The sequence below is a fragment of the Gigantopelta aegis genome, chromosome 14 (assembly GCF_016097555.1).
Source record: "Gigantopelta aegis isolate Gae_Host chromosome 14, Gae_host_genome, whole genome shotgun sequence".
Classification (NCBI taxonomy): Eukaryota; Metazoa; Mollusca; class Gastropoda; order Neomphalida; family Peltospiridae; genus Gigantopelta; species Gigantopelta aegis.
The window spans coordinates 5,789,422-5,805,955 of record NC_054712.1 but is presented as its reverse complement, the minus strand read 5'-3'; the positions used below and the strand labels follow the sequence as shown (position 1 = coordinate 5,805,955).

The 16,534-nt window shown below is 40.8% G+C and overlaps 1 protein-coding gene across 1 annotated transcript in view; it reads left to right on the top strand.

The window, feature by feature from the left end:
• The window catches only part of LOC121388875, a 37,181-nt gene extending 21,712 nt beyond the window's left edge, over window positions 1-15,469 (top strand). The window contains exons 2-3 of the mRNA XM_041520402.1: window positions 10,347-10,489; window positions 13,397-15,469. Coding sequence (XP_041376336.1) covers window positions 10,347-10,489; window positions 13,397-13,538 — 285 coding nt within the window. The 3' untranslated portion in view covers window positions 13,539-15,469. The remainder of the gene's footprint in view (window positions 1-10,346; window positions 10,490-13,396) is intronic.
• The last annotated feature ends 1,065 nt before the right edge of the window (window positions 15,470-16,534 follow it).

The following is a 16,534-nucleotide window of genomic DNA, read 5'->3' as shown; positions in this document are numbered from 1 at the left end:
ACCAATTACACTTCGCCTTTTATAGTGTTATTCTGGAGCATACAGATTCTAAAAATATCGGGCGAGACTATTTATGCAATAGGTGAACTTGTTGGTCTATTTCAACATTGAAAAAACAGAGGAAAAAGTGCAATAATAATCTCTGGATTGTATACTAGTATAAACAGATTTTATGGCTATACCATCACGGTTTTTTTTTCGTCTTGAAACGAATTTTATATAAAATTTTATATTGCAATTAGTTTCCGGCATACTTTGTAATTGACCCGAATCATTTTGTATACCCTCGGCATAATCCCGAATGTTTTCAAATTCTTTTCAAATCACTGGCATGATTTTGCAAGTAAGGTTTTGATTGGTCGAATGAAAGGTCAACTGGACATGAGCTCCAACGGGCTGAGCTGTTAGATCCACATGTAATAGTGGAGCTAATTTTAATTAGATTGGTACTTGACACACTTGATGTAGAGAGCGATGTAAGTAAAAAGTTTGTTTGTTATGTTTAACGACACCACTTGAGCACATTGATTTATAAATCATCGGCTATTGGATGTCAAACATTTGGTAATTCTGACATATAGTCTTAGAGAGGAAATCCACTACATTTTTCCATTTGTAGAAAGGGATCTTTTATATGTACCATCCCACAGACATGATTTCAAATACCACGGCCTTTGATATATTAATCGTGATGAACTGGCTGCAACGGAAACTATCCCTACGGGCCACTGACGGAGAACGTTTTACCACGGGGCTATGTACTGCCCGTTCATGATTAAATAACACACACAGGAAGGAAGGAAGGAAATGTTTTATTTAACGACGCACTCAACACATTTTATGTACGGTTATATGGCGTCGGACATGTGGTTAAGGACCACACATATATTGAGAGAGGAAACCCGCTGTCACCACTTCATGGGATACTCTTTTCGATTAGCAGCAAGGGATCTTTTATATGCACCATCCCATAGGCAGGATAGCACATACCACGGCCTTTGTTACACCAGTCGTGGTGCACTGGCTTGAGCGAGAAATAGCCCAATGGGCCCACTGATTGGCGGCTAATCCCGCTTTTACAATGGTTGACAGATACTCCTGGACCTATTGATTTCCGTCCCATTAACAGGAAAACGCTACTGCGCATGTTCAATCCGACAACCGGATAAATTCAGCGACATCATTGTTTACCTTGTCCAATATAAAGTAAAACATATATTTTTTAATACTTACCTTTGTTGTCAACAAATGTATAATTCCCATCAGTAAGTGAATATTTATAATATTTAACACCATGGAAATCCACCCATGTGAACGTCAGACCTGTATTAAGGGGGTCGGGGGATTCGTCTGAACCCTCCCGCAAAAGCCAAGGTCCACTTTTTTTCTGTTTTTAATATTGCACAAATAGTTGACTGTAACTTTTGCAACCATCCCATTCTACAATATTTGCTTGTCTTCGTGATTTAGCAGTCCGCTTACCAAAGCTGCAGTGGACATGATTCAGAATTTCTAACTAATCTTTGCAACCCTTCCATTCTACAATATTTGCTTGTCTTCGTGATTTAGCAGTCCGCTTGCCAAAGCTGCAGTGGACATGATTGAGAATTTCTAACTAATCTTTGCTATATTGTATGACTTCGTAGCATTCAATAATTACATGACAATGACAGCAGTTCCACTGATTTATCAACCAAAGTTAGCAATAACAGTTTAACAACAAAACGTAATCCTATTAGATCAGGTCAGATCAGATCATAGGTTTTAACGTGCACATTCAGAATAAGCTGTTGTAGCACACGCCTGTCGTGGGTCCAGGTGTCAACATTCGCCGGCTCCTCCGTCCAGGACAGGAAAAGGTTTCGGGTGGGTGAGAGAGATGGTTAGTATTCGTACTCTTATGTCCCGTACGATTAAGGCCAATTAGTAAATGTTGCGTAGTTTTTTAAAAGTAATTTCCAAGTACTTCAAAATGTTTTATAGCCAACATGTAGATGTCATTTTGATGATATGACGCATCAGTGACAAAAATGAAATGGGATGCAATACGTTATGCAATACCTTTTGCTGAAAACGTTTGAGAACTACACCTGTACTCTTAACATAGGCTGCATGTGTTGGCGCTGATTGGCGATGATACAATTTTTATGAACGTAGTAGTGAGATTCGTTTTTCATAAATATGTTCATTATTAAAGGAACTCTGAGGCAAACGAACCTTTTCTGTTACTAATGTTATCATAAGCAATTACCTCAGATCAATACACCAGGTTAATACTTTTAACTCCGGTTATGTGCTAGAATTTCATTATCTTGGGGGGGGGGGGGGGGGGGGGGGGATAATAACTTTAATAAAAAAAAATACAATCTACAAAATAATCGAAAATCGTTGTTTTAAAATATAAATGTTTAAGTTCCAGATGCCAGAAAAACGCGTTTTAAACTTTCAGAGATTTCAAATTTCCGGGGGAACATGGCCCTGAAACCTCATACAAAGCAACTTCATATCCAAAAGACCTCGACAAATACTCGAACCCTCCTACTCGAAATGCTGGCCACGAGCCTGAGCAAGACTTCTGACTGATCCCACCAGCAAAACAAAAACACCTGCTTTTTCCTGTTTTTTCTTTAAGCAACATCTTACCTTAACATGTTTTAAATATAAAGCATTATACTGATAAATACATCTCTCTCTCTCTCTCTCTCTCTCTCTCTCTCTCTCTCTCTCTCTCTCTCTCTCTCTCTCTCTCTCTCTCTCTCTCTCTCTCTCTCTCTCACACACACACACACACACACACACACAAACACGCGCGTGCGTTATTCTCCATTTGTAAAATAGCAAAGGTATATACACCATTTGGTTTTGTATCAATATTAGTAAGAAATTATTCTGCCATAACAGATCACCATACAACTCCATTGTTCTTCAAATCGCCAAGGTACCAGGAGACGAATGGAACGGAAAGTAATAATGTTAACACAAAAGTTATAATAATTTGGTCTCCACCGACATCCGTTCGAGCAGCTGTGACATCTGAGCCAGAACATCCCTATCTGGCATACACTGTAACTAGGTTAGCTCTGATCCTAAAGTGGCGGTGATGACATTGATGGGCGTTCTACATGGACGTGCCAAATGCACCAATTTACAGGACATAATAATACCGATCGCAGTTTATCACAGACAGAAGACAAAACACACGTCGGATATTATATTGGATTGGAACTAATTTAACGCGCATGTTCAAAGTAAAAGCTGTAGCCCAAGTACTCTGACAGTAACAGAGAACGACGGACAGTTGGACAGTTATGACGCTCTCATTACCGTCAGAGAAGTGTGTATATCAAAACTGCGCCATCTGTCCTTAACAAAGAGTAATCAAAGATTCGCGCTCTAATACCACAACATTTACATCGTTCATTATCGAGTTTGTTGTTGTATTAAACCAATCTAGCTGATATTGTTCTGCTCAGTCTGCGTGAACCCACATTTCAGAACTGTGTTGCACGTAATTTCATTTCAACTTATTTTTGTGGTTATTTCGAATTAAGGTTCAAACACGTTGTCCTGGGCACACACCTCAGCTATCGGAGCTGTCTGTCAAGGACAGTGGGTTAGTGGTTTGTTGTTAGTGGTTAGTTGTTAGTGGTTTGTTGTTAGTGGTTAGTTAGTTGTTAGTTGTTAGTTAGTTGTTAGTGGTTAGTTGTTAGTGGTTTGTTGTTAGTGGTTTGTTGTTAGTGGTTAGTGGTTAGTTGTTAGTGGTTAGTTGTTAGTGGTTAGTGGTTTGTTGTTAGTGGTTTGTTGTTAGTGGTTAGTTGTTAGTGGTTTGTTGTTAGTGGTTTGTTGTTAGTGGTTAGTTGTTAGTGGTTAGTTGTTAGTGGTTTGTTGTTAGTTGTTAGTTGTTTGTTGCTAGTGGTTAGTTGCTAGTGGTTAGTTGTTAGTGGTTTGTTGTTAGTTGTTAGTGGTTTGTTGTTAGTGGTTTGTTGTTAGTGGTTAGTTGTTAGTGGTTAGTTGTTAGTGGTTTGTTGTTAGTGGTTAGTTGTTAGTTGTTAGTGGTTAGTTGTTAGTGGTTAGTTGTTAGTGGTTTGTTGTTAGTTGTTAGTTGTTAGTGGTTTGTTGTTAGTGGTTTGTTGTTAGTTGTTAGTTGTTAGTTGTTAGTGGTTTGTTGTTAGTGGTTTGTTGTTAGTGGTTTGTTGTTAGTTGTTAGTTGTTAGTGGTTTGTTGTTAGTGGTTTGTTGTTAGTTGTTAGTGGTTAGTTGTTAGTGGTTTGTTGTTAGTGGTTTGTTGTTAGTTGTTAGTTGTTAGTGGTTAGTTGTTAGTTGTTAGTTGTTAGTGGTTTGTTGTTAGTGGTTAGTGAGAGAAAATAGAGTGTAGTGGTCTTAAAACTCACTCTGGGTGGGAGCCGCTACCGGGCTGCGAACCCAATACCTACCAGCCTTATGTCCGATGGCTTAACCATGACACCGCCGAGGTCGATTGTACGCAATAAATGTTTTCGCCGTGCTCTATAGTTACCGCCCCTGGAGAACATTAAAAGGTCATACAGGTGTCCTTGACTCGAGTTATCAAGATCTACATGTCTTCACAACACTGCACCTTCCACATAAGCCGACCCTAGGGGTTTTCTTGACGGGATACATTGTCCCTACCAGATGTGCATCTTAACGTCCCTAACAAGGCCACCCACCCATATATAGATGGAACTTTAAACTGTTAGACCACCCAGGTGCGTTATTTACTGTTTTCCCCCACATTATTGGTCTGATCCTCTCTTCTCTTCTTTATTTTTAGATTGTCTTTTCAAAATGCCTTAAATTACATTTTCGGCTCAGCAGTCACTTTTTAAATTTTAGCCTGTTAAACAATTCATGTAGGCTTTTGCCACTAACTATTTCCAAATTGTCCATAATCTGCCGTTAACTTCCTTCCCCTACCTTTGTCGTTTTGGGTACAAACGAACGTATTTGAACCTTACTTATTGCGAGCATGTTAAACCATTTCCTCCCTACCTACCTACCTATGTTAGGAATGGCATTGTTTTATATAAGACCAGTGAGAAATAAATAAATAAAAAAAAAAGCCAATATTATATTTTATGACAAATGTATGATAGATGGACTTGGATTCAGAAAATCCCTGGTGACCCATTTGCTGAATTCGTTTACTCAGGCAATAATTGAATTCAGCATATTTATTGTGGCTAAAAACATCTGTACGACAAGAAAGCAATAGAAATCTTGTGGGGAAAGAAAACAACTTAAGGACACGACATATAAACCTTATGGAACCAACCCCAAGGGATAACTTCTGTTGTACGATAAAGGTTCAGGGTGTATAAAAAATACGACGTGTCAGTTTTATAACATCGCAGTAAGATCCAAAACACACGGAAACACGTATCTGGGTCTGGGTCTGGTGAGTATGGTACTAGTCGAAAATGAAACGCACAGCATCGAATGTGACAAAAACACACCGCTCTGTGCTGGCGCGAACTACAGATCTGGCGACAGACGTCATAGAACATGCGCTATAGTTTCACACTGCCAGACTGGCAGCTGCACAATGTTCGAGCCTTACTTTTTCATTTGTTTAAATAAACAACCGGAAAGCTATATATATTAATCAATGTGGAATTCTTACAAATATTGCTTGACCGATGTTTTTGTAGCAGAAAATATATTTAAAGACTTGAACACAATATATAAATAGTGTTAACACGTAACAGTTCCAGCGCCAGACGTCCAAATATATCAGACTCTTTGCCACACTCGCCAGACGTCCAAATATATCAGACACTTTGCCAGACGTCAAAATATACCAGACTCTTTGCCACACTCGCCAGACGTCCAAATATATTAGACTCTTTGCCACACTCGCCAGACGTCCAAATATACCAGACTCTTTGCCACATTCGCCAGACGTCCAAATATACCAGACTCTTTGCCACACTCGCCAGACGTCCAAATATACCAGACTCTTTGCCACACTCGCCAGACATCCAAATATACCAGACCCTTTGCCACACTCTCCAGACGTTGAAATAGACCACTCTTTGCCACACTCGCCAGACGTCCAAATATACCAAACTCTTTGCCACACTCGCCAGACGTCCAAATATATCAGACTCTTTGCCACACTCGCCAGACCTAGACACAGACCCAGCTTCGATGTGTTTTGGGCTTAACATTTTGAGTTCTATAGCTGTTAAAAGTAAAGTCGCTGTGGACGATAATTTATACCAATGCACGTGTATGTGCGTGCGTGCCTGTCTGCGTGTTTGTATGCTAACAAATGTGCGTGTATTTGTGTGTGTCTCATATAAGTAGTTATAATATTGATTATCCTGTCTTGAAAAATATATACACGTATATATACATACCTCGTTGCTGTCAGTGAATGCTGCAAGCATATACATGAATATATAAAAGTCCTGGCTGTTAATACTATGCGCATTTTAAAACCCTCGCTGTTAATAATACTAAAACGATATCGTATACGTCTACGGGGGCTCGCTTGAGGCACGGTCGGTTTAGGATCGATCACCGTCGGTGGCACCACTTGGCTATTTCTCGTTCCAGCCTGTGCTCCACAACTGGTGAAACAAAGGCCGTGGTATGTACTATCCTGTCTGTGGGATGGTGCATATAAAAGATCCCTTGCTGCTATTCGAAAAAAAGAGTAGCTCATGACGTTTCCTCTCTATATATCTGTGTGGTCCTTAACCATATGTCTGACGCCCTATAACCGTAAATAAAATGTGTTCAGTGCGTCGTTAAATAAAATAAAAAAAATTCATATAGGTCTACATGCTTATAAAATAATCACTGCTGCTAATATTAGGTGTATATAAAACTCCTTGTTGTCAGTAAAAACCAAACAATATATACATGTATATATCTTTGCTGCTAATGAATACCAAAAATAAATATACTTAACTCCAAAAGAAACGCGAATACGTAGATTGGAGGTTTTGAGTGCACTCATTGAAATACGTCCCAAAGTTCTTAAAATAATCGTTTCTATGAAAAACGTAAACAATTCGTAAAGATGAGATTTCATGTTATTGACATGTTAAAAATCGAGGTCGCATTGTCATTTGAAATGTCAAGGCCATGGCGCTTCTTCAATGGCGTCACATGCCACTCAAACATGTCCACTAATAGCGGGTGTGTCCGCCATTGCTGGCCATGACCGCCGCACACCTCCTACCCATGGAGAGGAAGAGGTTCCTGATGAAGGCCCTGGGCACGTTGTTGTAGGTGTCCACGACGGCCTGGCGGAGCTGCTGCTGTGTCACCACGGGAGCAGGGCGTTGGTTCATCATGCGCTGAACCTCGTCCCACAAGTGCTCGATGGGGTTCAGATCCGGGCTTAAAGCTGGCCAGTCCATTGTGATGATGTTGTGCTGTGCCAGGAATGCCTGGGTGGCCCGTGCCGTGTGTGGCCTGGCGTTGTCGTGCTGGTAAACCATCTGACGGTGACCCGCGAAAAAAGGCACCACCACAGGCGTGAGCACTTCGTCGATGTAGCGCTGTGCTGTGACGCCCCTGCCGCGTCCTCGGCCGTTGTTGTCGAAGATGACAGGTTGTACACGACGTCCCCAGGATATGGCACCCCACAGCATGACGGAAGGCCCTCCCCAACGGTCCCTCTCCATAACACACGCATCTGTGAAGCGCTCACCTCGACGCCTCCACACCCTCATACGACCGTCGGCCCTATCTAAGCAGTAGCGGCTTTCGTCGGAGAAGACGATGTTCTGCCACTGTCGGTTCCGCCACTGTCGATGCAGAACAGGCCAGTTGTGTCGTGCAAGGCGGTGTCGCTGTGTGAGACGTTGTCCAATGTACGGTCGACGACAGTTCAGATGGATGGCGATCAGACGACGTCGTACCGTGGTGTAGGAAACGGGGCGGTTGTGGGTTCCCACTGTCTGCCGGGCTGTTGTGGTGGCTGGTACGAACCGATCACGCATGTGAGTTCGGACGATGTAACGGTCCTGGCGCTGTGACGTCACTCTGGGACGGCCGCTACGTGGACGGTCGACGACATTGTTGTTCTGTAGAAATCGGTCTATGAGACGGTAGATTGTCGAGACATGGACACCGAAAGCACGTGCAACATTGCTGTCTGGCGTTTCTTTTATACCCAGGCCTGGTAGTGTTTCACGTGCAATTCGCATCTTTCATGATCCACCCGTTTTGCATTCCAGATCGATTTTGGTCGTCAATTTCAGCACGTGCGTGACGTCACACTGTACTCGTTTTTTTCATGCGTTATGTGGAATTGGATACGCTGACAAGATGGCTATTGGTCAACTTAATCGATTTGTACATAGTTTATTCAAATGTGGGTTTTTTAATATTTTAAAATTTTCGCGTTTCTTTTGGAGTTAAGTATATGTGTACATAAACGTCATTGCGGCAAATGATACTAAAAGTGACAGTGCAGTGGAAACTGGTTTCTTCTCTTATTCTGTAAAAAAATATATTGCAACCACCAGATACAAGACACCAGATAGTTACTGATTAAACAATGTCCTGGGCAGGGGCGGTTCGAGGAAATATAGGGGGCGCTATTGGGGGCGGGGAGAGAGAGAGAGAGAGAGAGAGAGAGAGAGAGAGAGAGAGAGAGAGAGAGAGAGAGAGAGAGAGAGAGAGAGAGAGAGAGCACATGAACCAAATCCTCATAAGGTCAATCTAATGAAATTTAAAAAAGAAAGCGAAAAAAGAAAAACGTGGGACTTGAATATATTGTCCGTCTCCCCATGGATCTCCCTCTACAGGTGTATCGATGAAATGACATTCCTTTCTTTTCCTTGTCTGAATATCTCCCGTTCTATAGACCACGTGTCGTGGTTCTCAAATGTTCCTGTCTGAATCTCCCATTCTGTAGACCATGTGTCTCGGTTATCAAATGTCCCTAACTGAATCTTCCATTCTGTAGACCACGTCTCTCGGTTATCAAATGTCCCTGTCTCAATCTCCCGTTGTATACACCACGTGTCGTGGTTATCAAATGTCCCTGTCTGGATGTCCCATTCTCTAGACCACATGTCTCGGATATCAAATGTCCCTGTCTGAATCTTCCATTCTGTAGACCACGTCTCTCGGTTATCAAATGTCCCTGTCTGAATCTCCCATTCTGTAGACCACATGTCTCGGATATCAAATGTCCCTGTCTGAATCTTCCATTCTGTAGACCACGTCTCTCGGTTATCAAATGTCCCTGTCTCAATATCCCGTTCTATAGACCACGTGTCGTGGTTATCAAATGTCCCTGTCTGAATCTTCTATTATATAGACCACGTGTCTCGGTTATCAAATGTCCCTGTCTGAATTTCCAGTTTTATAGACCACTTCTCGTGGTTATCAAACGTCCCTGTTTGAATCTCCCATTCTGTAGACCATGTGTCTCGGTTACCAAATGTCCCTAATTGAATCTCCCAATCTATACACCACGTGTCTCGGTTATAAAATGTCCCTGTCTCAATCACCCGTTCTATAGACCACGTGTCGTGGTTATCAAATGTCCCTGTCTCAATCTCCATTTCTACACACCACGTGTCGTGGTTATCAAATGTCCCTATCTGAATGTCCCATTCTCTAGACTGCATGTCTCGGATATCAAATGTCCCTGTCTGAATCTCCCATTCTATACACCACGTATCTCGGTTATGAAATGTCTCTGTCTGAAGTTCCAGTTTTATAGACCACTTCTCGTGGTTATCAAAAGTCCCTGTTTGAATCTCCCATTCTGTAGACCATGTGTCTCGGTTATCAAATGTCTGACACACAATAACAACTAATGAACGAACATTCGTGGGTATCGTTCAACAAATAGTCCAGCTACTAATAGAAAAATGTTGCGGGTTTCCCTTCTAAGACCATATATCAAAATTAGAAAATGTTTGACATCCAGTAGCCACTCAATGTGTCGTTAAACAAACCTTTAACTGATTAATCCATGTGCTGAGTATCGTTAAAAAACCTTTAACTGATTAATCCATGTGCTGAGTGTCGTTAAACAAACCTTTAACTGATTAATCCATGTGCTGAGTGTCGTTAAACAAACCTTTAACTGATTAATCCATGTGCTGAGTGTCGTTAAACAAACATTGAACTGATTAATCCATGTGCTGAGTGTCGTTAAACAAACCTTTAACTGATTAATCCATGTGCTGAGTGTCGTTAAACAAAACTTTAACTGATTAATCCATGTGCTGAGTGTCGTTAAACAAACCTTTAACTGATTAATCCATGTGCTGAGTGTCGTTAAACAAAACTTTAACTGATTAATCCATGTGCTGAGTGTCGTTAAACAAACATTCCGTTCCTTTGTTGCAGCTGGTGGACCCGGACAGTGTGTACCTGGATCCGGAGGAGAGGAAACTGACCGTGCAGATAGACTGGGTCGACTCGCACCTGTTGGTCCAGCCCACCTACAACAGCCTGGACGATGTGCCCAGGATACATAAACAACAAATGTGGTAAGTCAGTGACACTATGTCCCATGATACATAAACAACAAATGTGGTAAGTCAGTGACACTATGTGCCCAGGATACATAAACAACAAATGTGGTAAGTCAGTGACAATGTGTGCCCAGGATACATAAACAACAAATGTGGTAAGTTAGTGACACTATGTGCCCAGGATACATAAACAACAAATGTGGTAAGTCAGTGACACTGTGTTCCCAGGATACACAAACAACAAATGTGGTAAGTTAGTGACACTGTGTGCCCAGGATACACAAACAACAAATGTGGTAAGTTAGTGACACTCTGTGCCCAGGATAAAAACAACAAATGTGGTAAGTTAGTGACACTGTGTGCCCAGGATACAAAAACAACAAATGTGGTAAGTTAGTGATACTGTGTGCCCAGGATACATAAACAACAAATGTGGTAAGTTAGTGACACTGTGCCCAGGATACACAAACAACACATGTGGTAAGTTAGTGATACTGTGTGCCCAGGATACATAAACAACAAATGTGGTAAGTTAGTGACACTGCGCCCAGGATACACAAACAACAAATGTGGTAAGTCAGTGACACTGTGTGCCCAGGATACACAAACAACAAATGTGGTAAGTCAGTGACACTGTGTGCCCAGGATACACTAACAACAAATGTGGTAAGTTAGTGACACTCTGTGCCCAGGATACACAAACAACAAATGTGGTAAGTAGTTGATTGTAGGAAAGTACATATGAAATTTCTGTTGCTGATAATGAAAAGAAATGTAGCGGTTTTTTCTGACGACTATGAGTTAAAATTATCAAATGTTTAACACTCATTGGCCGATGATTAATAAATCAATATGCACCAGTGGTGCGGTTAAACAAAACAAACTTTAACGTTGAACTTTACGCCCAGCCCACCTAGAGAAAACTGGACGATGTTCCCAGAATACACAACCTACAACGCAGTGACGCGCAGTTCCTGGGACCAATAACCGTGTTAGTTATTAGATTACCACACTCAATTGTCCCCTGATAACGAAGAGAAATGTGCTGGTTGATGAGACCACAAAAATATGTGCAGCGCATTATAGACAGCGAACCTACCGGCAGAATCCATCCCTCGCCGTTTAAGGTGCATCACTGCCCATAGGCGTACGGGCTCCCATTTCTGTAGGGGTGGGGCAGGCTATTTTTTGCCCGAAATAAATGAAAATGCCTGAATCTGGTTAACAACGTTTTCTTCATATTAGCATTACTGTCAAAAAGCTATATAGGGTTGCAAATGAATCACCACGCATGTTTACATGAGGTACAACTACTTTTGAGGGTAGAATGATAGAGATACATGGTAAAAAGGTCTCAGGTTCCCATATTTTGCCCGAATAACTGTCTTTTTTGCCCGAATCTGAATATTTGCTTCAGTACTAGGATGCCCCAATAGCTCAAAAGGTATCGTGGCAAGTCTGCAAGCTACTGATGATTCGGTGCCATAGGTGCGAGTTCCAGCAATGGCATGGGACAATTTGTGAGGCCAGAAAGGATTTAATTATCCCCTGGGCCAGTGCGTTAATATCTATGTATGTAACAGTGAACCTCGACATACATACAATATATAGATATTTATACATACATTAGTGCATACATACATACATACATACGTACGTGTGTGCGTGTGTGCGTGCGTGCGTGCGTGTATATATATATATATATATATATATATATATATATATATATATATATATATATATATATACATACATACATACATACATACATATATATATGCACGCACGCATACACACACATATACATACATACCTACATACATACATACATACATATATACATACATACATCCCTCTTTAATTCAAATTTTCAGGGAAATCTTTCGATAAAAAAAACCCAAAACATATACATACAATGAGAGCTATGAAAATGAAAATGTACTTAATATGTAAGTGTAGTTGTTGGTTAATACGGATCTGTTAGTGGGAAACAATTTACAGTGGCAGCTAGCACAGGGGGCCAGTCTCTTTAAATAGCGCGTCTTACAGGAAGACCGGTTTCCAATCGACCGGCCAATATTTCCCAATATACAAATGTACCGCTCTGTGTTTGTCGCTCTTGTGTTTGCTGTGTACAAAGATATCAGCCAATCTTGTCTGGAATGACCAAAGGACGATATTCATTTTTCTCCCAATAAAGCTCTGTGAAAATTAACTCGAGGGATGGTAATGGACTTGCAATTGTCGATTGTCAATAGTGTATGCTAGAAGTAAACTCAGGGAATGACCCATTATCTGTTTGTAGCGTTTATTCACGGATTCCGGTTTACCGAGTGTGATTATCGATATTGGCCGCTTCGTGTGCAGTGTGTTAACACGTCTCTAGGTTGAGTGCAAATATATCATTAACTGAGGCGATTACTATTCGCTTTCCTATCTGAAAAAAGTACCCCAATTACTGTCTCCCATTATGATCGTCGATTTTGCAATACTTAAGCGCATTCCTCCAGTAAAAAAACCCAAACAACAGCAACAGCCAAAACACACCCCTCCAGCAAATAAAAAGAAATATCCCACAAACAAAAAACACAACAAAAATCAAAAACAACCCCCTCCCCACGAAAAAACAACAACACACACACACCAGATATTTTTCATTAATCACACTGACAAATTGTTTTATGATTTGGCTTTATTTCTATGTTGTGGAGAGTAAGGGGAAAGCTGCCTTTTTTCCGAAATTTGTTTAAATAAAAAAATTGTTTACTAAAGAAGACCCTTATACTCGAAGCGAAATCAAGAAATGTAATCGATATCAACTTATAAACTTTCAGTCGTTAACAATGTTGTACGAGCTTGAAGCATGCTACAATGGCTGCGAAATCAGGAATGTTTCACTAATGTGTTATTTTATTATTCCAGGCGCGAGATAATGGCGCTGCAGGCAGAAAACTACGCCCTGGAGAAACAGCTGTACAGTTACCAGCAGTCTATTGCCAGGAACCACTCGAAACGGCGAGCCGACTCCGAACCTGGGCTCCGAGAACGGCGCCCACAGAGCTAGGGAGATGAACCTTACACAATCTACCACTGTCGGGACGGGAGTCCATGATAACCTACCATGTGAAATTTACGGTTGCTTTGCTGATAGTTAACATCTGATGTATACGATTGCTTTGCTGATAGTTACTATCAGACGTTTACGGTTGCTTTGTTGATAATTACCATCAGAAAGTAATGGTTGCTTTGCTGATAGTTACCATCAGAAAGTAATGGTTGCTTTGTTGATAATTACCATCAGAAAGTAATGGTTGCATTGTTGATAATTACCATCAGAAAGTAATGGTTGCTTTGCTGATAATTACTATCAGAAGTTTACGGTTGCTTAGCTGATAATTACCACCAGAAAGTAATGGTTGCTTTGCTGATAATTACCACCAGAAAGTAATGGTTGCTTTGTTGATAATAACCATCAGAAAGTAATTTACCACCAGAGGATAATAGTTATGTTGTTGATAATTTATCATCAGGAGTTAATGGTTGTGTTGTTGATAACTTACCATCAGGAGATAATAGTTATGTTGTTGATAATTTACCATCAGGAGATAATGGTTGTGTTGTTGATAACTTACCGTCAGGAGATAATGGCTGTGTTGTTGATAACTTACCATCAGGAGTTAATGGTTGTGTTGTTGATAACTTACCATCAGAAACCGTACCAATGGTTGTACTGATGATAGTTACAAGCGGTTCGCATTTGATTATGTTGAATCCCTCAACTCTTGTTAATGTCGCCGATTGTTAAATGCTACGCAAGACGGCTTATATGGTTCGAATCCCGTCGGTTTCGCTTTGTGTTTTATTACGACTGCAATAGTTAAATTTGTTAGAAGTGCAACAACTGTCTTAATGGAGGATGTCAAAGATGAAGTGCATTCATTAGGTAAAACAGTAGATGCATTAGAAACACGTGTACCATGAACGATCCTGTTGGTGATGACTCTGAGGTCAGTTCATATGTTGCAAGGATTATCATAGAAGCGAGTGATCAAAAACGAAATCAGTTAGTTGATGACAGTTGTGACACATGAACTACACCCGCTAGTTTAAATATGTTATGACATGATCAAAAATGTGTAATTGTTTGGGTTGTTTTAGCAGACCGTAACAGGTAGAATGAATGAAGGCAATTGTGAAAACATTACAGGCGTGTGCGCACACATACAAACACATTCTCTCTCTCTCTCTCTCTCTCTCTCTCTCTCTCTCTCTCTCTCTCTCTCTCTCTCTCTCTCTCTCTCTCTCTCTCTCTCTCTCTCTCTCTCTCTCTCTCTCTCTGTGTGTGTGTATGTGTGTGTGTGTGTGCACAATACATTCACCATCTGTGAAATGGCAAACACCATTTGGTTTTATATAAATATTAATAAGAAATGATCTGCCGTACGAGATCACCATACAACTCTATTAGTCCTCAAGTCGCTGAGGTGTCGAGAGACGAATGGTTTTTATAGTGGGTAGTGTAACGAAATGAATTGTTAGCACGCAAGTAAGTCGTTCTCGACTCAGACAGGTTGGGTTTCAAGCGTTATAAATTAACTCGCTATCTGCTCACTTAATGACCGTCAGGCAAATACTAACACATCGACCAGAACACGTTTTGTATAGAATGTATAGTGTTTGGATGCCCTAGTCTTTGGCCAGAAGAGGTTTTGTACAGAATTTAAATCAAATATGACAGTATTTTGATTCTGACACAACGGCCAGAGCACGTTTTGTACAGAATTTACTTCTGATGTGACAGTGTTTTGATGCCAACACTTCGACCAGAATTTACTTCTGCTATGAAAGTGTGTTGATGCTAACACATCGACCAGAATTTACTTCTGCTATGAAAGTGTGTTGATGCTAACACATCGACCAGAATTTACTTCTGATGTGACAGTGTTTTGATGCCAACACGTCGACCAGAATTTACTTCTGCTATGAAAGTGTGTTGATGCTAACACATCGACCAGAATTTACTTCTGCTATGAAAGTGTGTTGATGCTAACACATCGACCAGAATTTACTTCTGCTATTAAAGTGTTTTGATGCTGACACATCGACCAGAATTTACTTCTGCTATGAAAGTGTGTTGATGCTAACACATCGACCAGAATTTACTTCTGATGTGACAGTGTTTTGATGCCAACACGTCGACCAGAATTTACTTCTGCTGTGAATGTGTTTTGATGCTGACACATCGACCTGAATTTACTTCTGATATGAAAGTGTGTTGATGCTAACACATCGACCAGAATTTACTTCTGCTATGAAAGTGTGTTGATGCTGACACATCGACCTGAATGTACTTCAGGGGCCTAATTCACTAAACTCTCGCAACTTTGCGATCTCGCAGTGCAATGTTAAAAGACTTGCAAAGAGGATGCTTTGTTGTCTATCAGAGCCTAAGATACCTTTGTGAATTAGGCCTCTGATCTGTTTTTTATATGATTTACTTTGACGTGAAACTGTTTTGATGCTAATATATCAACCAGAATTCACTTCTGATTTGACAATGTTTTGATGCCCACACATAGACCGGAACATGTTTTGTACAGAATTACTGTGTATTTAGTTAATCGCTTATACCAAATTCAGTTTGTTGGAAACATTCACTGAAAAACATAAACAGGTACTGGCAAGTCCTTCGTCCCCAAAGCATATTAAGCCTATCTGATCACCTTAGGTCTGTTAAGTCTGGTTACCATGAAATCTTTTTTAAATTAGTAAATATTATTTCTTGCTTTAAACATAACATTGACCGGCCTCGATGATGCCGTGGTTAAGCCATCAGACATAAGGCTGGTAGGTACTGGGTTCGCAGCCCGATACCGGCTCCCACCCAGAGCGAGTTTCAACGACTCATTGGGTAGGTGTAAGACCACTACACCATCTTCTTTCTCACTAACCACTAACCATTAACCCACTGTCCTGGACAGACAGCCCAGATAGCTGAGGTGTGTGCCAAGGACAGCGTGCTTGAACGTTAATTGGATATAAGCACGAAAATAAGTATGA